The sequence below is a fragment of the Neomonachus schauinslandi genome, chromosome 16 (genome assembly GCF_002201575.2).
Source record: "Neomonachus schauinslandi chromosome 16, ASM220157v2, whole genome shotgun sequence".
Taxonomy (NCBI): Eukaryota; Metazoa; Chordata; class Mammalia; order Carnivora; family Phocidae; genus Neomonachus; species Neomonachus schauinslandi.
In genome coordinates, this window is record NC_058418.1 from 54,987,909 (window position 1) to 55,011,189 (window position 23,281).

At 56.8% G+C, this 23,281-nt stretch overlaps 2 protein-coding genes across 2 annotated transcripts; one reads left to right on the forward strand and one right to left on the reverse strand.

Annotated features, from left to right (window-relative positions):
• Positions 1 to 225: 225 nt before the first annotated feature.
• On the reverse strand, positions 226 to 11,653 carry TAF1C (TATA-box binding protein associated factor, RNA polymerase I subunit C). Its single transcript, XM_021702589.1, has 15 exons — positions 11,601 to 11,653; positions 6,930 to 7,068; positions 5,697 to 5,778; positions 5,412 to 5,509; positions 5,250 to 5,339; positions 5,083 to 5,156; positions 4,245 to 4,483; positions 3,983 to 4,099; positions 3,777 to 3,894; positions 3,618 to 3,689; positions 3,332 to 3,467; positions 3,007 to 3,150; positions 1,919 to 2,093; positions 1,699 to 1,836; positions 226 to 1,621 (listed from the first exon to the last, which is right to left on the reverse strand). The coding sequence occupies exons 1-15, from the start codon at positions 11,627 to 11,629 to the stop codon at positions 693 to 695; spliced, it is 2,580 nt and encodes an 859-aa protein (XP_021558264.1). The 5' UTR covers positions 11,630 to 11,653; the 3' UTR covers positions 226 to 692.
• A 2,105-nt stretch (positions 11,654 to 13,758) lies between these two features.
• ADAD2 (adenosine deaminase domain containing 2) lies at positions 13,759 to 18,990 on the forward strand. Its single transcript, XM_021705232.1, has 10 exons — positions 13,759 to 14,218; positions 16,490 to 16,630; positions 16,944 to 16,991; positions 17,082 to 17,207; positions 17,310 to 17,460; positions 17,552 to 17,719; positions 17,843 to 18,072; positions 18,181 to 18,424; positions 18,679 to 18,799; positions 18,886 to 18,990. Exons 1-10 carry the CDS (start codon positions 13,759 to 13,761, stop codon positions 18,988 to 18,990), a joined length of 1,794 nt encoding a protein of 597 aa, XP_021560907.1.
• Positions 18,991 to 23,281: the final 4,291 nt, after the last annotated feature.

Consider the following 23,281-nt stretch of genomic DNA (forward strand, 5'->3'; position numbering starts at 1 on the left):
TGTGATTCCTTTAACCAGGTACCGCTCTTCCCGTGTGATGAGAAATCTACATCAGATCCTGGTGTCCTGTGACATCCTGAGGGGCTGTTTTCCCCGGAGGGGGGCAAAATCTTCCACAGAGCCACACGCTCAGGGAAGTGAATTCAGGCATCACACATCACAAGCGGCAGGAGGGGGCGCTGTGGCCCGAGAAACCGATCACGCCAAGCCCCGTTCAGCTGCCAAGTTTATTCACTCCCGAAACGTGGGGCCAAAGCGTCTCCCTCTACAAAACACCGGATCACGGCAGAAACTGCTTAACAAACACAAACAGCAGCACCAGCAGCTGCGGACTGCCCCGCGGGCGCGAGGGGCTGACGCCCTCACGCCACCCCGGCGTCCGGAGGGCGGGTGGGGGACGCGGCAGGCCCGGCTCCTGTGCAGTGCTGCCCCCCGCCCCCTGGAGGGAATCCCAAGGACACAAACCTTCAGGACAAGCCCACTGGGGCCTTCTCAACGTGCCCTCTGGAATGATCTTCTAGCAAAAGCGCAAGTAGGAGAAACAAGTGTTGCTGTCCCCGCAGCTCCGGAAGCAGAAAGGCCTGCGCCCTGGATCCTGTGCTCTTTTCACTCCCCAGCTTCCAACCACGGAAGGCGCAGCAGGCCCAGGATGAACGGCTCCCGGGGGCTGGGGGAGCAGCTTCCCCGGACCCTCAGAAGCCCATGCGGGGCTTCTTCCGCAGCACCTGCTGCCTGGAGGTCTGGGAGGAGGACACAGCGGCACCTCTCCGGGTGTTCCTTCCTGGCGGCAGCTCGGCCGTGCCATCCTGCAGGGTCTGGGGCCTGGAGGGCGTGGCCCGGCTGCTGGAGGTCCCGGAGAGGGGGGAGCAGACACCTCGTGGGGTGTCCTCTTGGAGCGGCAGCCTGGCCATGTAGTCGCGAAGAGTCTGCTGCCGCTCCGAGGGGACCCCCCGAGCCCACAGCTCCTGAGTCGACTCCTGGGAGGGCGGGGTCACTGGTGGCCGAGGCCTGGCCTCAGGGGACGCCCGGTCTGGGCTGTGAGGGGGGCTGGTGGCGTCTGAGAGGTCCAGGCGGCCGCTGAGCGAGGAGAAAGTACTGGACAGCGGAGTCCGGCGCTTGCGCCGCTTGGGCTGTCTGCTGGGCCCCGAGCTCCTGCCCTGTTGCCTCTCCCACCAGGCAGCCATCCGGCCTTCCCAGGCTGCCTCCAAACGTGCACTGAGCTCATCCTCAGGGCCTGGCTCGGGGGCGGGGGGCGGCCCCGCGGAGGGGAGCGAGCCCAGGTCCTTCTGCCGCAGCAGCCGCCCTGCAGCCATGGCCGCTCGGAGACCCTCCGGCCCCTTTTGCTCCACCTTCCTCTGTTCCATGCAGCCTAGCAGACGGCGGTGGGAGAAGGTGGGTGCTGCCCACACAGGCGGGGTCGGGGGCACGTCCAGAAGGGCCTTCAGCCACCGGCTGCAGCAGGCAGTGGCCTGGGGAGTCCAGGAAGCTGTGGGGGCACGGGAGTGAGGCCCAGGGTCTGCCTGGAGGTGGAGGTGCTGGTGGAAGACATCCCCAGCCGCCGAGAGCTGGAAGAGCGATAGGACTGGCTTGGAAGCCGACGATGGGATGGTAGCAGCCAGCCCTGGAGAGGGGAGTGACGGTGATGCCAAGGCCCAGCGGAGTGCCCCCCCTCGACTCCTTTCCCTGGCCCCAGCGCACCTATAGTTGGCGCTTTCAGACGCTCCTGCAGACGCCACTGACTCTTGGGCTCCAGCAGGGGGAACGCGGAGAGGGAGTCGCTGCTGGAAGGGAGAGACTGGGGGGGCCCCGCCAGCCGGGGTGCAGAGGCCCCCTCTCCTGGAGGAAGGAGAGACGGCTGAGGCCCTGCCCGTCTTCCTGCCCGCCTCCCGCCCACCTCCCGCCCTTGCTCGACTCTTACCTGCGAGGTGCAGCAGCTGCAGGTGCCCGCCCTGGCCCCCCAGGAGCAGCGGCTGGGGGTAGCCGGGGCAGGGCGGGGGCAGCAGCTGGGCCCACAGGGGAGCCGAGGGGAGGTCGTGGTCCCACTTCAGCATGGGCACCAAGGGGAGGCGCTCGTCCACCAGGTAGAGCGAGAACTGGGGGCAACAGGAAACAAGACGACAAGAAGCAAGACACAGGGCTGTGACTGAGGAAGAACCTGACTGGGGCGGGGGGACGAGACAGGGCAGGGGGAGGGCTGTGAAGGGGGAGACGTGTGGTGGGGACAAGGCCAGACCGAAGGATGCTACAATGGGGCTGAATGGGCAGTTGTAGGGGGGGCTGTGACCGAGGGGGGCAGCACCGAGGGGAGAACAAACCGGGGGTTGTAGCAACCAAGGAAGGCCACGATGAGGGCGGGTGCGCGGGCATGTGTGTGTGTGGGGGGGGGGGGGGACCCCATGACCGAAGGGGGCGTGACTGAGGCATGAGGAAAGTGTCCGATGGGACAAGTTCCTCTGTGTGGCTCTCAAGGGGAGTTCAAGCCCCAGAGCTGTCCTGGCACCGTGACCGCCCTGACGCGCCCACCCCCGTCCCCACTATGTAGCACCACATAGGGGGCATTTCCCGGTGTATCACCCGGAGCACCCCATGGGAGTGACTCTCAGGAGAGGTACAGAGCCGTATGGTGGCACAGAAACCCCCCTGGCCTGCCCCAGGCCTTCCCCGAACCCGTCCAACCCCGGGACCTATGTCCGAGGCACACCGGCAACACCCCCAGGCTCCTGGGGGGGGGGGGGGGGCACAGACCCTCAGACCACCTCCCCTTCTCCTCAGCGCACAGGGAAACTGGCCCACTTCGCACAGCCCGCTGCCCGACACCCCATGCCTTTCCTCCTTCCCCGTGGGGCCCCCTTAAAGCTCCGCTCAGCGGCCCCTCCCTGTGCAGCTTTAACCACCCGCCCGTTACGCAGTCCAACCCCAGACTCCTCAGAGTCTCCCAATGCCCGTCTTGCCTGAGTTGTCCCCTCTGACAGTGCGCAGGGGAGAGGAGGGGAGGGCGCTGCTCACCTGGGTACAGATGAGCTGGAGTGTGGGCAGTCGAGGCTCGGCGCCGCACTCCCCCAGGTACTGGCTCAGCAGGACCCGCTCCCCTTTCCGGCATGCTGCTTCTGCCCCACCACGGAAAAGCAGCAGACCACAGCCGGGTGGGCCCTGGGGGAGAAACCCAGGTCAGCCCTCCCACAGCCCAGGGCTGTGCCAAGACCCCCGCCAGTCCCCTCACCAGGCGGGCCAGGCTCATGGCCCTGCCGCTCTCCATGCCCTCTGGGGAAGATTCCCAGCCCCGTATCTGCTCTGTCCCACTGCTATGCCTAGGACGGTCCCTTCCACTCACCTGAGTGTCAATAATTTTCACTCCAGTGCGGTCCCCCACAGTCAGCACCCGGGGATGAGCGGTGAAGTCTGCCCAACGCCAGGGAGAGGGGTCACAGAACACAAGGGTCTCAGGGTCCTTGTAGACTTGCTGCAGCCTTGGGGAGATAGGCCAGCCATGTCGGGCTGATGTCGGGCTGATGTCGGGGGGGCCGGGGTCCAGGACATGTTGCGTGGGGAGCACGGGCTGGGGTCCGGGGGGGAGCTGTTTATAGCGGTGGAGGATTTTCACAGGAAAGGGGCATTACCCATCCTGGGGGGTCCACAGACAGACAGCTCCGGAACGGCTGCAGACAGCCAGCTCCCCAGGCAGGTGAGGGCTGCAGGGCACAAGCAAGGTCAGCGGACCCCCCCCACCCCGTTCCCACACCCAGCTCCGCGCACACCAGCCTGACTGAGCCCCTCACCTGAGGCTGATCCCTGTGGCCCCCTTCCCGACCTGCAGCACCTGGAGAGGGGCGGCCCGCCCCTGCTTGCTGACCTTCCACAGGGCACAGTGGTAGTCAGAGCGGACAGCCAGCAGGGCTGTGGGATGGAGAGGGTCAGAGTTAGGTAGCAAGTCAGTCAGGGAGGGAGGGAGGCAGAGGGGGAGGGAGGCGTCCAGGGGACTCACATTCCCCTTGCACAGTGCGGGTCACCACCTGCCGGACAGGTCCTCGGAGCTGGATGTGGCCAGGGTCCCCGAGAGCCTGAGGGTCACCGCCTGGGGGCAGACTGACCTCTTGGAAACCTGGGCCTCTGGCTAAGGACAAGTCTATGAGCTCTGGTCACTGCAAGTCCCCCAACATCCTGCCATTCTCCTGGACCATGCCGAGAGCACCTCCTCCACCAGAGGGAGCCTCCTCCACCCGCTCCTGCCCCCTACGAAAGGATACAGAGCGTGTCTAGAGCACCTCCCGCAGGGTAGACCAACTGTCCCACCTGCGGTGTCCCCCCAGGCACCCAGGCCAAAGCGCCCCCGGTGAATGCGTCGTCCAGGAGCAGTTGCTCCCACCGCATAGCCAGCTCCTCGTGCAGCAGCTCTCCCAGGAGGCTGGCCACTGACTTGCCCAGGACGGGGCCCCCGACGATGGAGAACCGGCGCTGTCGGTAGCTGAGGAAAGCCCAGGGGCAGCTGGGGACGAGGGAACGGCAGGAGGATCAGGCGGTGACGGTGACCGAGGGGAGGACTAGGTCCCATCCCAAGAGAGGCCAGGCCAGTAGATGCATTTTTTTATCAACCTAGAATTTCTTCTTTTGGGAAATGATTCCACCCTAGTCCCTGCTGCTAGGGTGGTCATAGGTTGCCTCTGGCCACAGTGATCGGCTCATGGAGGAGCCAGACACAAAGGCCACACCAACCACACCCTTCCCAGGGCTTTTGCTGGTGCCTCAGGAAAAACACGAGCTTCTTCCTTGAGATCATAAGCCATCTCACTGCCGCTTAGGAACAGTATGTCCAGGAATTAAGCCAAACAGAGCCAAGTGAAGGAGAAAATAAAGAGATAGAGCCCTAGTAACATTATGTGAACACCTAGATGCAACCATGCCTGCAGCCCATAAATCTAATTCCCCCTTCCACTTAAGAGGTGGAGTTTGGTGTGAGGAACTGTGGCCCCTGACCACATGGGGCAGAGAAAACAACTCTGAGGGGACCCTGGATCAGTGCCCTGGCTGCTTCCACATCACCTCAGCTAGGCCTTCCCAGCCCGTCCTTTCTCACTAGCCACTTGCCCCCAGGGCTGGTGTCCACCGAGGTCCTGGAGTAGACTCTTCACACTGACCACTGTCTTCTTCTTAGAACGGCTCTGTGTGGAAAGGCCTTGTCAAGCTCGCACACCCGAGGTTACCCCGACAACAAGTAGGGAGCCCCCTCTCCTGGCTGGACAAGGGTTACTCACCCGTGCTCCCTCCAGTTTGAAATTCTCCAGCATCAGCTTCCCCAGGGGTGCAAAGGCTATGTCCCCATGGTCCCACAGGAAGCGGCTGAGCTGCAGGAGAGGAGGCTGGGTCACCACGCACAGCCCCCACCACTCAGCACTGCCCACTGTGGGGCTACTCACCTGCTCGGTAACGTCCAGCACAGCTCGGGGCTTCCTTCGGAACGGGAAAGCTCCCCGGAAAAGCAGGTCCTGGGCAGTCACCCCAGGGTCCCAGGGATCTGAGGGAAGAGTGAGGTTGGAGAAGGGGTTTGTTCGGGAACCAGAGATGGCCCAGAAGCGGGGCCAGGTATCCCAGATGACTGGAGGTCACCAGCACGGAGAGGGAAGGCCTTTGGGTGGGAGGTGGGGGATAGAAGTGACAGGGGGAATGGCTTGGAAGGGAGCCCCAGGGCCCAAGACCCTTACCAGGACCAGGAGGCAGCAAAGGAAGGGGTCCGGGGGTCTCTGGCTCCCAGAGTAGGCCTGTGGCCAAGTGTGGCGCCTCATTCTGAGGAAACACAAGCCCGACAGGAACACAGTGAGTGCAGTCCCAGGCCAGGTGCGGGCGCTGGCACGTTGCCTTTAATTTTTTATTTGTTTTTTAATTTTTGTTTTAAGTAGGCTTCACGCCCAACATGGGGCTTGAACTCACGACCCTGAGATGAAGAGCTGCATCCTCTACCAGCTGAGCCAGCCAGGTGCCTCTTAATTTTTTTTAATTTGTAAGCACGTATCTTACTAACTCGTTGGTACAACAGTCACTGGGGTGAAGCAGTGGAGGCACGGGAAGGCTCGCCCTGGGCAACAGCTGGTTAGGAGAAGGGCTGGGAGCCTGGGGCCAGCCCGTGCCTCTGAGCTGTGCCCCCCCCCCCGCCCCCCGCCCTGGGCCATTACTGGCTGACCCTGTGCCACCTGATTCTCACTTCCACTCAGGAGACCTCGTGCTGACTCAGGGAGCCCACAGGCCACTCCACTCCCCAGGGCTGGGTCGGCCCAAGACCACTCAGCTCCAACACTCAGGGGTACAAGCGCCAGCAAGCTGGGCTCCCAGAGGGGACTGAATGGACATTAAGCCCTTCCTTGCCAGGGACCCGCCCTCCCCCCCCCATCTGCCTGACATCATCCTTAAGCAGCCTGTCTCCAAGTGGGAGCCAGATGGCTTAGGCTTCCAGGGCAAGCCCCTTGTCCTTCCTGTCCCAGGAGGCCTCTCCTCCCCTGGCTTCATTCGCACTGTGCTATGTGAGCATCCTCTGGGTTTCAGGCTGAGCTCTTATCACACAGGGTGATGATTCTATCCTTTGGTCGCTTGGTCCCACTGGCCCTAACCCTAAGTTCCACAGGGCAGGGGATGCCTCTGACTTCCTCACGCTGGATTCCCGGGACCTAATGAGGCCCCCCTGTGCACTGCAGGGGCTCATCAGTGGGCATCGGCTGAGCAAAGGCAGGAGAGGAAGACGGAGGGAGGGGCGGCAGCCCGTGCTCAGGAAACCCTCTGCGGAGAGCGGCCGTCCCCGGCAACCCCAAGTGGAGATTCTGGCTCACCTGTGTCTTGGCAGGTTAGTGCCAATGCCACCCCACCTGAGCCCGACACGTGGTGTGAGTGCTGGGAAGGGGGGGCCAGGAAGGGGCCACAGCCAGGGCTCTCCCCGCTGTGCTCACCTTAGAGTTCTCGGGCAGTGACTCTGGCAGGGTCAGGGCGTCTCTCCAGCTACACATGAAGGACATGTCAGGGACATTACTCAGACCAAGGGGGCCAGTCATGAACAGCGTGGGTCGGAGGGAGCTGGGGAAGTCCATCCTGGAAAACAAGAACCACACATCACGCCTTCTCAGAAACTTGAATCTGAGCATGCTTTCCAGGGTTCCTGGGAGAGTAAAAACTGCCCTAACAGGACTATATCTCATATTGTATTTCAGAAGATAGATAATAAAGAACAAATAGATATGCAGCCTACTGCCAGATATTAATAAGTACTAATATTAAAACCCACCAACCAACCAACCAACCATGAGGCAGGGGATGGCAATGGTGATGGGCAGCGGAAGCCAGGGAAAGCCTCGCTCAGAAGGGGGCATTTGGCATGGCCTGAACCTAATGAGGAACAGAACCATGCAAACAACTGGGACGAGGGGTCCCGGCAGAACGAACAGCAAGTGCCGAAGTCCTGGGGTAGGAAAGTGTGAGAAACAGCTAGGAGGTCACAGAATGAACGGGGAGGAGAATGGGAGGGGGATGAAGTCAGACAGGTGGTGAGGGGGCAGCTTCTACCGTAGCTCTCCTGTATTCCAATCACTCGTTGGTAGACCATGCACCTTACACCCCAGGTTACACTCCCAAGACCAACTCCAGTTCCCCCAAAGCCAGGACAGAGTCTTATTCATCTGTCTTCCCACTTTCAAGCATAGTACCTTGTGGAAAATGCAACTGACCCTGTGTTGAATAGCAGTAAATTTACGTCAAAGCGTTTTGCCAAATTCAAACTGCTCTAGAAAAATAAGCAGCCACACCATCCCTTCTTTTATTAACCACAAAAATAATAGCAGGGTTCACTTTCTGAACACCAGCAGCTGCAAGCAATGGGCTAGCTCTTTTATTCGTCTGTTTTCCTTATTCTGGAGTTCAAGAAACTGAAGCTCGGGGAACAGCAAACCCCCAAGGCCAACAGCTTGATCTCCCATCCAATTCAAAGTCTCAAGTTCTGCACCACTCCACTCCCAGGCATCCACAAGCAAACACCAGCATTAGCCTTGGTAAACAAAAATCTTTTCCCTTGGAACTGCCACTGCATTTGGCTGATTTATTCTGTGACCTGCACACATCCACGTACTCTCAGCACCGCGCAAAATACCCGCCACGCAGTAAAAGCCAATAATGCTTCTCAATGAACGAACAGGTGTATCTTATGGCACATCAGCCTCGCTCTAATTGCGGTCTCCATGTACAGCCTTATCTCTTTCCTGAGACTGGGAGCTCTCCTAAGGCAGGGACTGTATCTGATTCATTCCTGAGTTCCTGGCATCCGGCTGCAGCCCTCACTCTCCTTCCCATAACAGGAGAGGGCACGAATCAAGGAAGTGCTCAGTGAATCCTTGTGCGAAACACTGGCTACCACAGGACACACGGTCCTGACTGCAGTTATGAGCACCCACACCTCCCAGCGGTGGCTGCGTCCCTGATAAACCAGCGTGCGCACGTCTCCAAACAAGCGGCTCCAGCTCACCTCTAGCTCCTCTCTTGCGCCTGAGCTCCAATCACACTGACCTCCTTTGGGATTTCCTCACCATACTTTTCACTGCAAACCATCTCTCCGCTTAGAATGAACGCCAGCACCCTTCCCATCCAACTACAAAATCCTGCTCATCCTTCAGATTTTCAGACCGCAAGCCTCCCGCAGGTTCTCTCCTTCCAACACCCGCACCCTTCCCCCAGAGCACGTGTGTGATTAGATATTTAAAGATGAAACTATCTGATTCCAAACTGCTCTGACAGTCCCCATGGGAAAGGGACTTCATTTCTTCCCAGTGCCTCGGTATTTGCTCCATTGCAACAATTAGTACATATAAATTCAAAGAACAAGCCCAGAAGTGAATGAGCCTCAAACAAAACCAGGCAGGCAGAGGGCGCTGGTGGAGCCCCCGACCATGGCAGAGGCCCCGCGGGAACCGCTCTGTGTGCGGGACAGCTGCCGCCACGCTTTGCATTTGTGGGGTCCTCCCGCTCCGTGAGGTAGGAGCTGACGACCCACCGTGCAGCTGTGGGGCGATGTGTCCCAAAGTCACATAGCGTGGCGCCCGCGGACCCGCGCAAAGGCCAAGCCCGAGCTCCGCTCCCGGCCGGGGGACCCCACCCCCCCGCCGTCCCGGCGGCGCGCGCGCGCTTACGTGGCCCAGGCCCCGCTGTGCTCGTCGAGGACTTGGACCTGCGCGGGACGCTCGGCCGAGCCACGAGGCAGCCGGCCAACTACACCCCGACTCCAACGCCCGGGAGGGAACGGCAACACCGGGGAAATTAACGGTCTTCCGGGCCGGACCGGAAGTACTCCCTCGAAGGCAGGAAGTCCCGCCTCCTAGCCTGGCCTCCGCGGGCGCCCTAGAGCGCCACCTCCCGGGCGGAGGGGGAATGGGAGTGGATGCGCCGCCTTGCGCAGTGGAAGTACAGTTCCGTCAAGTCTGCGTACTTGTAAGGCCAGCGTGGCCGCGGGTTCGAATCCTGTATCTGCTTGACTTCCTGTTTCAAGGCTTGTTGTTGAGTATTAAGTTAATTCATTCAACAAACACTCACTGAGCACCAATATGAGCCAGGCACTGTATTAGTGACTAGAAATCCAGTGAATTGTTCTCATACCTTATGAAGCCAGGCTTTACAACTAGGGGTACGGTAACCCCTGGAGTGCATGAGGCGCTCCCAGTGGTCAAGCAAGTATAGCTCTAGGCATATGGTGACTAACATAACATAATAAAATAAAATTAAAAAAAAAAAAGTATAAGGGCGCCTGGGTGGCTCAGTTGGTTAAGCGACTGCCTTCGGCTCAGGTCATGATCCTGGAGTCCCGGGATCGAGTCCCGCATCGGGCTCCCTGCTTGGCAGGGAGTCTGCTTCTCCCTCTGACCCTCCTCCCTCTCGTGCTCTCTGTCTCTCATTCTCTCTCTCTCAAATAAATAAAATCTTTAAAAAAAAAAAAAAAGTATAGCTCTAGGCATATGCTTCTCAAATTCTAGCTTTCATCGCATCACCTGAATGCGGTGTAAAACAGTTTCTGGGTGGGGTGGGACCTGATATTTTGCCTTCCTAAATTCCCAGGTGATGCTGATTGTGCTTGTCTGGGGGACACGCTTTTAAGAACTACCGTGCAATCATAAATCTTACCATTATCTTAACCCAATAGTTCTCAGACTTGAGTGTGCAACAGTATGCCCTGGAGGGCTTATTAAACTAGTTTGCTGGGCCCCACTCCCAGAGTTTCCTGTTCCGTAAGTCTGGGATGTGATTCAAGAATTTGCATTTCTAATGAGTTCCCAGGTGTTACTGATGCTGCTGGTCCAGGCACCACACTTTGAGAACCATTATTTTTAAAAAATCAATTTCCAAAATCTCAGCATCCATCTATACAGTTTTTATCTGGGAGGTGCTTGAGATCAGACACTTGCCTTTCCACACTGTGGAGTATTGCCTGAGATGGGTGCCGAACGAGCAGGAAATTCCGAAAAGCAGAGTTCCTACAGGAGAGAGTCCCCATTAGACTGAGAAAAGTGGGTTCAGTAAGAAATAGTGATGGAAGGATGCAGAAGGGGCCTTTTGGGAGCTGACAATACCACGTTCATCTCAGTGCTGGTTACGTGGATGTGTTCAGGGCGTGAAAATTCATCAAATGATCTGTACACTTCTCTGTACGTGAGGTATGTTTCAATAAAGCAGCTTTTTTTAAAAAAAGGAAAATGTGATGCTTTATCTCATTAAAACTTCTCAATGTGCCTTCTCAGCTGTTTTAGAAGGCAGAAGTCACTCTATGAGGGCAGGAATTCTTCAGGGCTGGTCACTGCTGTACCCCAAACACCTGGGAGAGTGGACGCTTGGTAAGTACTTGAATAATTGGAAGCAGGAATGAAATGAGATGGTTCTCCTGAGAAAATCCCAGCACTTTGATTTAAACTGAAAAAAATGAAGTCAGACTGTTTCTGATAGGCAGCAATTCTGTTTTAGCTGACTGGTTTGATTATGAGGGTAGGCTTTGCCAATGAGGTCACTTGGAGAGCGTTTTTCATAAATGGAGTAAGTGAAGCCTGCATCTCCATGGTTTTGGTGGAAACATACCGGAAAGATAATTATAATATATAATAAATTAGAAATCGCTGCTTTTGCAACTATTGAAACTTGCGACTAAAAAATTGCGGATGTATAGTTTTTCAGAATTGTTTTAAGGTTATATATGCAAAAAAAATTGAGGACCGTTTATAGTGGTTTCCTATTACTGCTGTAAACTGCTGTTTCCTATTACTGCAGATTGCCACAAACTCAGTGGCTTACGACCACAGAATATTGGGGGTGCTTGGGTGGCTCAGGTCACCATGTCAGGGCCCTGGGATGGAGCCCCATGTCAGGCTCCACACACAGCCTGCTTGAGATTCTCTCTCTCCCTCTCCCTCTGCCTACCCCCCCCATGCTCTCTCTGTAAAATAAATGAATCTTAAAAAAAAAAAGACAACATAATATTGTACAGGTTTAGAGATCAGTGAGACTCATTTCAGAATGGGTCTCACTGAGCTAAAACCAAGATTTTAGCAGGGCTGTGTTCCTTTCTGGAGGCTCTAGGGGAGAATCTGGGTTCTTGCCTTTTCTGTCTTCTGAAAGCTGCTTGCATTCCTTAGCTCCTGGCCCCCTTCCATCTTCACAGCAACGACGGTCAGTTGAGTTTTTGTCATGATGCCAACTTTCCGATTCGGCCTCTGTCTCCTTCTTCCCTATTTAAGGATCCTGGTGATTGATTACCCTAAAACAATCTCCCTTTAAAAAAAAAAAAAAAGATTTTATTTTTAAGTAATCTCTCCACCCAAGGTGGGGCTCGAACTCACAACCCTGAGATCACGAGCTGCACGCTGCACGTGCCGAGTCAGCCAGGTGCTCCCAATCTCCCTATCTTAAACTCAGCTGATTAGAAACCTTAGTTCCCTCTGTAACCATAATGCTCCCCTTGCCATATGATGTAACATAATCCTATGCGGTGGGAATGACGACACGGACATCTTTGGGGGACTGTTATTTTGCCTACCATACCACTATTCTATATCACCCTTAAGAGATACCCATCTAGCTTCTGCATTGTGAGGCCAATCCATTTTTTCCTTCCTTCTTTTCTTTCCCTAAACAAGTTGTTACTTTTTTTTTTTTACTGACATACACTTACCGTGCAGTAAACTGCACAAGTCTTAAGTGTCCAGCTTATCAAGTTTTACATACATGTATCTCCCCATAATCACCACCCATATCAAGACAGAGAACATTTCTGCCCTTCTAGAGAATTCCCCTTCCCAGTGCGACTTCCCAGTCAATATCCCCTTCAAGAAGTAACCACGACTCTGACTTTTATCACCATAGACTAATTTTTCCACTTCACGGAATGTGTATCAACATAATCATATTGAAGTTGCTCTTTTTAGCCTGGCTCCTTTCACTTAAATGCCTAGGAGATTCACCCATGTTGTGTGTGTAACAGTAGTTTCTTACTGTTGGGTTACAGTCTATCGTATGACTGTTTGCCCATTTGTCCATGCAATTTCCTGCGGGTGATGTTTCTGAGCTTCGTAACCCCATTCTTGTCTCTTTGTGGTTGTATGCAGCCATCATTGTTTCTGAGCACCTGCTGTGATGTCCCTTCTATCTACATAGGCCTGCTTCCACTCTCTGGACTATACCCAAAACCAGAATTGTTCTTCCTGATGCCATTCCTTGAAAGGTTTGAGAGGGTGAATCTGCCCTGCCCCGCTCCTCCCAAGTCAAATATTCCTGGTTCCACCAACTTCTCATAGGCCAAGCATCCACACTACCTGGTTAGCATCGTCATGACCCAAAGGTAGGGATCACCAGCTGCAGCAGCAAGAGTGACAAACCTTCAGACTGTGAACCAAGAAACTGGTCCTATTTGCCTGTTCATTGGCTTCTATAAGACTCAGTTAAACATTGGCCCCTTAAAACTGTAGTGTATTGCATCCTAGCAGGCTATATGTCAATCCTCTTCATTCCTAACTTCATCTTGTTTTTGTTATTTTTCCTTCATTCCTAGTCCCTCACCTTAAAAAACTGCTGTTTTGTGGTATTTTTATAAGCCAACTTAAAATCCCTTCTGAAACAACAACAACAACAACAAAAAAGGAAGGGGGTGCCAAATGGTTAATTTTGGCTAGAGGCTTCAGGAAGTGGACAGTTTTTAAACGTAGATCCTACAGATGCCGTGGGGCTGCTTCAATTGAGAATACCTGCATTTATCAGCTAAAGACATTTACCTCCCCCCAAAGTTTAGCGGTTGGGGGTGCTCTGGTGCGATGGGTGCAGTTTGGGGCATCCTGGGGCGAGAGCAAGGGGGAGGCCTTAGACCCACATCCCCAAACCCCTTCCCAGGTCTTCACTTCCAGGACCACCCCAGGCTGGAGAACAGGGTCATGGGAGCACCCGCCTTCCTCCCCTCCCCGCTCCCTGGCCTGAACACCTACCCCGGAAGCGGGAGGTTAGCCGGGAGACCGCTCAATCCGTGCTCCACATCCTGGCTGCCGCCGCTCCTGCGGCTGCTCAGGAGACTGGCCTTCAATTGGCTGGGCACAGCGTCTGACACAGCTCTGCAGGCTCTCATTGGCCAGCAGTGAGGCGGGGGCGGAGCTTGTCTTGCTCCGGCTGCCGAGCCACGTGCTCCTCAGGCGGAGCCGCACCGAACCGTGTAAAAGGGCGCAGGCAGCGTGAGATCGGTCCCGTCGTCCTCTCTGGTCCCCGTGTCCGGCCATGGCTTCGGCAGCCCCCACGGCCTCAGGCGCGGATGACGGTGGCCGCAGGAAGCCCCGTCTGGCGGCGTCGTTGCAGATCAACCCCAGGCCCGGCTCCTGGCGGCCCACGGCCAGCCTGGGCCAACATCCCCGGGAGCCCGCGGTCACCCCCAACGCGGAGAACGAAGAGGGGGGCGGGCAGCCCCAGGCCTCGGCAGCAGGGGACGGTGGGCCTGGGGAGGGGGCCGGACTCGGGGACCTGGGGGCAGCCGGGGCACGGGAAGAACTGGGGGGACAGATGGGGAGGTCCCCGAGGGTCTCTGTCCCGCCTGCAGGGCCTGCCGGGGACCTCCCGACGGCGGCCAGGCAGCTGGGCCTGCAGCTCAAGGACCCGCCGCAGGGCCAGGCCGTGGCCCTGCTCACGCAGTATGCAGCCAGTCTGGGCGTCTCCCTGATCTTCCGAGAGGACCAGACCGCAGGTGAGGCCCGGTGGCGTGCGACCGCGGCGCTCCCTGGGCTAACCTCCTATGAAGTAGGCGGGATCGCGAGCTGGCCTGGAGCCGAGGCGGACCAGCCGGGAGCAGCAGCTCCACCAGACATCTAACTGGCGAGGTCACAGCAGGGGGAGCGTTATCCCCAACTGAAGCTTGGAGAGATTAACTACCCAGCCTTTCAGCCCGGGTTTTTTTTGAGGGCCAGTTACTTGAAATTCCAGGTTGCCACGCCAACACTGGAGCTCCCTCAGTGAGGGCCAGCTCCTGACTGAAAGATGTTATCGAGCATAGTTTGGTAATGGCAACAGTGCGAGGAGATGTGATCGCTGGCATGTCCTCTCCTCTTCCTCCGTGTGTCCCCCCAGCTCTGACTCAGACACACACAGCAATACCCCAGGTCCTACATTCAGGTTCCCAACCTTAAGGCAGAGCCTTCCCAGTTTCTAAGGAGATGGTAAGAGAATCTGTTCAGATGCTGGGTACATTTGTAGACTGCCTAGGAGAACCCCAAATGAACGGCTCAAAAAAAGGTAATGCATTAAAAATGTACTTGGAACTTGTCTTAATCAGGGATGGTAAGACAGCAGGCATGGAGGTGATTGTCATGATGGAAAGAGTTAAGGACAGGTCCCTAGGAACGAGAGGCACGCTCACCACGCAGGTTCACAGGGGACAGGACCAGGGTTGGCCAGGAGGCAGAAGAGTGGGTAGAGAAAACTGCAGAGCCTTTGTTGGGGTTTTCTCGGGAAGGAATGGTTGAGGCAGGGTAGGTATGCTGGGTAAGCTTAGGATTGTGTAAGACAAGGCGCTAAGTAAGGTTTGGGGTTAGGGTGTCCCTAGTTGCCCAGTACCTGCCTTGGGGTGATCTAGGGTTTATGGTCTGGGTATGAGCTCTGGATCGGTTGGTTTCGTTTCTTTTTTAAAGATTTTTTTTATCTATTTGAGAGTAAGCCCATGCACGAGTGGCGTGAGGGGTAGAGGGAGAGGGTTCGCAGACTCCCCACTGAGCTCGGAGCCCAATGAAGGACTCAATCCTGCGACCCTGAGCCAAAAACAAGAGTTGGACAGCCAACCAACAGAGCCCCCCCCAGGTGCCCCTGGAGTGTTGGTTTCTATATCAAAGGTGGGGCACCTGGGTGGCTCAGTCAGTTGGGCGTCTGCCCTTGGCTCAGGGCATGATGCCTGGGTCCTGGGATGGAGCCCCGGGTTGGGCTCCCTGCTCTGAGGGGAGTCTGCTCCTCCCCCTCCACTCAAGCATGAGCTGTTCTGTAGCTGCGCAGGGCTCTAATCTCCTGTCACGTGACACAGTTCCTCGGCCCACCTTTGTGTGCAGGACACTGATGTTTTGCTGTGAAAGAGAAAAAAGGCGTTGATAGTTTTGACAGTTGGGTTTCATTTCTCCACTGACCCAGAACTCCCATTTTAATATTGTATAAATCTCAGCCCTCACATGCCTGGGTGGCTCAGTTGGTTAAGCGACTGCCTTCGGCTCAGGTCATGATCCTGGACCAGGATCGAGTCCCGCATCGGGCTCCCTGCTCGGCAGGGAGTCTGCTTCTCCCTCTGACCCTCCCCTCTCATGTGCTCTCTCTCATTCTCTCTCTCTCAAATAAATAAATAAAATCTTTAAAAAAAAAAAAATCTCAGCCCTCACAGAGGTCCATACAGAGTTTGAAGCCCCATATACCTGAGAATTCTGGACTATCCCCGCACAGGGGACAGTATGCCTGAGCAAACAACAGCGTACACACTCTCACAACACAATACAGAGCTCCGTCACAAATACGCAGTCCCGTATTTGGAACGGATTCCTCTCTTAATGAAAAAAGAAACTTTATCAAAAAAAGCAAAAGTGCACTGCCGAGCAAGGAGCCGTGTAAGACTGTGTGTGAACGAGAAGCTTTGAAGACAAGACGTCAGGGGTCCAGTCCACAAAATGAAACCCATTCTTCGTGCAGTATTGCCATGAACCCACGCTTCGCATTTTGAATGCGTTCAAACATTTTGTATTTTGTGGTCATGGTTTTAATTTTGTGATTCATATTTCATGCGTCGTCACGTCCGTTCTAAATAAGAGGAATACTCCTCTTATTTCTCCTGGTTTTCTTTTATGGCAAAATTGCCTGATGGCCAGTAGTTTCCGGGTGAAGGTAGGGGAGGGGTCAGGAGGAAGCAGGCTGAGAGGGGCTGTGGCTCAGGTGGGCCCGTGGTGGGGATGGAGTGCGGGGCGCTGCCTCAGGGCCCCTCCCTCCGCAGACCCCTGCTTGCCCTTCTCTGTGCGCGCCGAGCTGGATGGGCTGCTCTGCCCCGCGGGAAATGCCAACAGCAGGTCGGAGGCCAGGCAGCAGGCGGCACTCTCTGCCCTCCGCTACATCTGGAGTCAGCTGGGGAGCCCAGGTAAGGGGGACAGGTGACCCAAGTGGGTGCGTGTGCCGGGCTGGGTTGTCACGGAGACCATCTGGGCATCAGGGCCTCGCCTGCAGGGAGCTGGGGAGAGGGGACTGTGAGCTGACTGATGCCCTAATTCCTTTGAAGCCTGCCCACCCTGGGGGTGCAGGTACTGCTAGAGGGGCAGCCCAGGAGTTTGGGGTTGCTGGAAGATGATTCCCCCTCATTCTCACCAATTGAACGTCTTGGCTTCCAGAAGGACCAAGGACAGGTGGGCGGGCCCTGGTACCCATGGTAACCCACCCCCTTGTCTTTCTTCCAGAGCCCCCAAAGACCCCAGGCAAGCCTCCAGTCGCCCCTCTGAGTGTAGGTAGGTGGGCCCCCATTGTCCCCAGCCCTGTGGTGAGGGGAGGGGTACAATCTGTGGGGTCCCCAACTCCACCTTCTCCCCAACGTGCAGAGAACATCCTGACCCACGAGCAGCGCTGTGCGGCCGTGGTCAGCGCTGGCTTTGACCGCCTGGTGGACCAGACCTCCCCATACAGGGCCTGTAAGGGGACTGTGGCTGCCGTCATCTTGGAGAGAGGTAGGGCTTGCCCTGCCCCCACCTCGGGACCACCCCCACCCCCACCCCCACCCCACGGACCCCTTGCCTTTGCCAGCGTGGCTCTGCCCCCTTCCCTTACAGAGGTGCCAGGCGCCAGGGGCCACACCAAGGAGATCTATGAGCTGGTGGCGCTGGGCACAGGCAGCAGCACCTACGCCGGCTGGCTGGAGTTCTCCGGGCGGCAGCTCCACGACTTTCACGGGCTGGTGGTAGCCCGCAGGGCCCTGCTCAGGTGAGGGGTGGGCCGGGCGGGCGCTTGGCTGCAGGACCCGCAGCGCGCAGGACCCCACAGCCCGAACCGCTCCTCCGCCTGCCTCCTCCAGGTTCTTGTTCCGTCAGCTCCTGTTGGTGACACAGGGTGGCCCCAAGGGCCAGGAACGGTCGGTACTGGCCCCCCAGCCTGGGTCTGGGCCCCCCTTTGCCCTCAAGCCCCGGATCTTCCTGCACCTCTATGTCAGCAATACCCCCAAGGGAGCCGCTCTTGACATCTAGTATGTGGGGAGCCCTGGCGGGGCCCTCCGTTCAGCTGGGTGGGGAAGGGAGGTATGGGGGGGACAGAAGAGCAGCCTCACTCTGGTGTCCTATGCCTTCGCTCCCTCTGCCCACCTCTGCAGCCTCCCACCAAGCTCTGAGGGCAGCCTCCTGCACAGCCCGCCCTCCCCCCTGCAGGCCCACGTCCGCGGGGAGCTGAAGCCTGTGTGCTACGTGGCCCCCGCACTCCGGGACACCCATGTGGGCTGCCTCTCCGCCAGTGACAAGCTGGCTCGCTGGGCCGTGCTGGGGCTGGGTGGTGCCCTGCTCGCCCACTTCCTGCCTCCCCTCTACGCCACCAGCCTTGTCCTGGGTGAGGGCCCTGGGGGCTCTGGGGGTGAGGGCGGAAGGTGGCATCTGCGTGGTGTGTGGGAGAGGGTGTTGGTGACGCAGACCTTGTCTTGTGCCTCTGTCCCCCCAGCTGACCCCTGCCACGACCCCCCAACTCTGAGCAGGGCCATCCACACCCGGCCCGACCTAGACAGGGTCTTGGGGCCGTGCCTGCCACCCCCCTATGCCCGTACCACGCTGCACCTGTTTGCAGGGCCCCCTGTGGCCCCCTTGGATCCTGCCCCCAACACCTGCCATGGCCTGAGCCTCAACTGGAGCCTGGGGGACACCGATGTCGAGGTTGTGGACGTGGTCACCGGGCGTGTGAAGGCTGAGTAAGAAAGGCCCGTGGGCAGCATGGTGGTGAGGGGTCCGTGGCTCCGTGCCCTTGGGGCAGGACGGTGCATCTGGGTCCCAGCTTGGGTTCTGATCCTAGCTTTGTGACCTGTAACCCTGGCTGGTGCTTCTGTCACTCACCCTGTGACACCCATGAGTCCCCCCAAGATTGCATGGCCAGAAAGGAGATGGCGTGAGCAGCATGGTGTGGGCCCCTTAGCTCAGTCTCCCGGCCTTCTCTGTCCATCCGCAGTGCCGGCCTCGGGCCCCCCTCCCGCCTCTGCAAGGCAGCCTTTCTCCGGGCCTTCCGCCAGGCTGCCAGAGCTCTCGGGAAGCCCCGCCTCCTGGCCTTGAAGACCTACGAGGCAGCCAAGGTCAGCGCTTGGCCACCCCTCCAGCCCGCTCTGTCCTGCTCCCGCAGCAAGCACGCGCTCTCCACCCTCCTCCTGTCCTTTCCTAGGCCGGACCCTACCAGGATGCTCGCAGGCAGCTGGCCCTCCTCCTGGACCAGCAGGGCCTGGGGGCTTGGCCCTCGAAACCACTGGTGGGCAAATTCAGAGGCTGAAGCCCACCTCCTGAGCCGAGCTGGATCCTGCTGGAGGAGGGTCGCTTCTGGAGAGGGGTGGGGAGGCGCATAGGGGGATGGGAGATGCACGGGGCAAGGTTAGGATTGCAGGGAGGGGCTTATGTCGTGGGGAGGGGGGTGGCTTGCTGCACATTCGGACTTGAATAAAGAGCAGTTTTTGGTGCTTCTACGTGTTGTTGGCTCTTTTGGGAGGAGCGGGGAGCCTGCAGCCCTTTTTTGAAGGATTCATGAGTGGGGCAGCTCCACCTACCTGCAGAGAGGTGTCCCCAGGAGTGGAACAAGATGGCAAGTTTTTCTAGGAGGGTGGGGGCAAAAAGTTATTGGCAAAAAAACCCTCAAATAAATAAAAAATAATTGTTCTGGACACAGAGTTTTCTTGGAGAAAAAGCAAAATGTCTTGTGCAGATCAGCTCATCTTTGGGGAGTGGGGAAGACCCAGGTGAAAAATCTCTGATGGACCGGTTGAGACTACCCTTTTGGGGAGGTTGAAACTGCAATTATATTATGTGTTAAACCCCGGTTTGGGAACTCAGTCTAAGTGACACCATTTGGGGACTGTGGGGTTTTTTTTAAACACAGAATGACTTTATTGTGTTGCCAGCCCACCTGAGTGCTCCAGGGGAGGCCCTGTGGGTCCTGGGGCAGGGCTGTGGCTGTGTGGGGGCGTTCCTTCTTGGGTGTGATTGGAGCTCCTGTGTCCCTTCCCTTCCCAGTCATGTGGGAAACAAAGGCAGAAGAAAAATGATTAAATTTCCTTACTCCCTCCAGCCCATTGACAAGTCCTTGAAACAGGCAAAGTGACATTCCTCTAGGGACTCAACTGTCTCCATGCTGACACTTTGCTGAGGGCAAAAGGCAATCCTAGCTCAACGCTCCCACCCCCCAGGATCCTGTAAGTATACTTTAAAGTATAAAAATTTAGAAATTTCCTTTATCCCTGAACCCCTCAAGATACGTGTTGGCAATCATCCCCCAAGCCTATGGCCCACCGATAGACATCTGAAGGGTCTCATGACTCAGGTTTTATTAGATGGTAATAAATGACCTTTTCCCAACAATAGCTCAAGGCCCTGGAAACCTTGCTTCCAAATTTCCTTAGAGAATGATGCAATCCCAAATCCCCTCCCAACTAGAAAGTATGTAACGGGCCATTCCTCATGACCCCGGGGGAAGCTGTTTCTGCCCACGGGTCCTGTCCCGTGCTTCGATACAACCACCTTTTTGCACCAAAGACGTCTCAAGAATTCTTTCTTGGCCATCGGGCTTCCAACCCTAAAGTTCTTTCCTACATCAGCTGGGGGAGTACAGACCGCCCAGGCAGGCCTGATTATTTCTCTAGATGAATCCACTCAAGTGCACCAAGCTCAAGTGGCTGGCAAAGGCCACACACACCCAGGGGCAGAGAGGTGGCTTGGATGGAGGGGGCACCGTCCCAGGACTCCAGCATCAGCACTGGCCTGCCCCCGAACGTTGACCCAGCTTCCCAAGGCCCACCTAGGGGAGCAGTCCGTAGTTCTGAACCTTAAGACAGCTGCAGGGGCAGGGAGCCTGGGGCCACAGGGCGTGGAGCTGGGGGGCTGGCAGGATTTCAACCACCCGTGGCCCCCGGTCTCCAGACTTCAGAGCAGGCTGTGCTCCTGCTCAGGGGACACTGCCCGGGCTGGCGGGGTGCCCAGGTGTGCAGACATGTGCAGGTGTGCGTGCCTGCGTGGGGTGAGTGGTCTTCCCAGCCGAGGCCCCCAGAGTGCCTGATAGCCCCGCCGATGCACCACAGCTCCCTGGAGGAAAAGGAAGGCTAACCCCGCAGCCGGCCCCGTGAGGCAAGCAGGCTCAGGCAATCCCTTGAGTTACCCAGGGGAGCAGCTGGGGCGGCACAGGAGGAGGACCGGGACCCCACTCTAGGGCTCGCTCTGTCAGCTTCCCAGGGCTGCAGTAACAAAGGACCACACGCTAGGTGCCTTAAAACAGACATTTGTTCCCTCCCAGCTCCGGAGGCCAGAAGTCTGATCAGCAGCAGGGCCGGTTACTTCCAGGGCCTCTCGGGAGAAAATCATTCCAGGTGGCTGCTTCCAGGAGCAGCGGGCCGTCCTTGCTCAGGGCAGCATCACTGCTGTCTCTGCCCCTGTGCGCCTGGCCTCCTCCCTTTATACATCTGTGTGTCCCTTCTAAGGGCCCCAGGCATTGGATTTAGGGCCTACCCAATTCCCATAGGACCTCATTTTAACTTTACATGTGCGAAGACAGCTCCCAGGTAAGGTCACTTTCAGAGGCTCGGGGGCGGGGCATGAATTTGGGGGTGAATGTTTACCTCTATACACCCGCAAGCCCAGCGGAAGGGACCCTGGGCTCTACCCTCTCACAAAAACCCAAAGGACCTTACCGGCAGGGATTAGGGCAGCAGTCTGCCCAGGGCCTGCCTCCTCTCCCCAGTGGGACCATGATGCCCGAACCCTCTGGCATCCTTCAACATGGGGCTGGTGAACCCCCATGTTGAATCCTGGTCCATGTGGGACCATGTCTGCTACCACTCCTTCCTGAGCCTTGCTGATGTAGGAAAGAGCATTAGGGTTTGAGGCCAAGGGCCAAGAAAGAATTCTTGAGACATCTTTGATGCAAAAAGGTGTTTGTATTGAAGCACGGGACAGGACCCGTGGGCAGAAACAGCTTCCCCCAGGGTCATGAGGAATGGCCTGTTAGATACTTCCAAGTTGGGAGGGGGTTTGGGATTGCATCATTCTCTAAGGAATTTTGGAAGCAAGGTTTCCAGGGCCTTGAGCTATTGTTGGGAAAAGGTCATTTATTACCGCCTAATAAAACCTGAGTCATGAGACCCTTCAGATGTCTATCGGTGGGCCACATGCTTGGGGGATGATTGCCAACACGTATCTTGAGGGGTTCAGAGATAAAGGAAATTTTTTTTTTAAAGATTTTATTTATTCATTTGACAGAAAGAGCACAAGCAGGGGGAGCGGCAGGCGCCGTGGGCGCTAGTGGGGCCCCACTTCACAGGGCAGGATGCTCCTGAGGTCAAGTAGAGTAACTTCTGGAAGAACACGTGGGTGGGCGGGGTGGTGCTGCCTTCCCAGCCCTTCCACCCCGGGCACTGCGGCGGCGGCTGCTGGATTGGCTCCTGTGACCTTGGACAAAACTCCCAACAGCTCTTATAAAATGAGAACTGTACGTGGGAGGTGGGAGATGCAGTCTTTGTGGTTGAGAGAAAGTGCTCGGGGGCCGCAGTGTTTGGGGGATGGCAGGGAGAAAGCTGCTGATGGGAGGGGCAGGGGGAGGAGCGGGAGGGAGGAGGAGGGAGGGGAGGGGCAGGGGAAGGGGGAACAGAGGAGGAGGGAGAAGGGGGGAGGAGGGGGGAGAAGGGAGGGAGAAGGGGGAAGGGAGGGGAGGGAGGGGACGGAGGGGAGGGGCTGCCTCTGGGCTGGCCCGCAGGTGCTCAGGAATGTGCAGGTGCAAGGCAGCGGGGCAGGTGGAGGATTAGGGGAGGGAAGTCGGAACCCTGAGGGTTCAAAGCCAGGTCAGCGCTGATGGTTTTATCTGAGTAAACGGCTGGGTTATTTACCATTAGGTGTTGTTTCTCTAAAAGAAACTTCTCAGGCCAACTTTGAAATCACGATTTCTCTTGGTTATTTTTTTTCAGGGACGAGAGGATTTTTAAAACACCCAAGCCTATTAATTAGCCCATTAATTGCACGTTGTTGTCCCCAGGAGATAATTTCAATTGATTTACTTTTTTTACCGCATTGGTAACTACAACAGCTGTCCCAGACAGCGGCTGTATGCCGCAAGCCTTTTGATATTCATTCATCAGATAATCACTGGGTAAACAGGTTATTCACGGTGACATTAACTCTGCTGTGTTCTGCCAAGTAAGGAATATTTGTCCCCACCCTGCGTAAATCTGCCTGTCCAATCCTTTCCTCCCAAGACAGTCCTTATTACACAAAACTAGCTCAGGTCCTTTGACTCAGCTTATTTATGTTGAAGGACAATGATGAGGGCTGCTTTTGAAATGGAGAGTCTGTTAATGTCTTCTTGGCCTAATCCCCTGTGGGTGCAGTTTTTGCCAGCCTGACATATTTAAATTAAGAGGTGATGTCATCTAGCTGGGCACAAGTCACACCGGCCGGCTGCCTCCTCCAGGAAGCCTGGGCCGTCCCCTCCCCCCTTCCCGCCGCTCTGAGCTCTGGGAACCTTTCCTGAGCATCCCCTGCACCATGCTGTCCCTCCGCTGGGCATGGACTTCATCACTGAGCAGGAG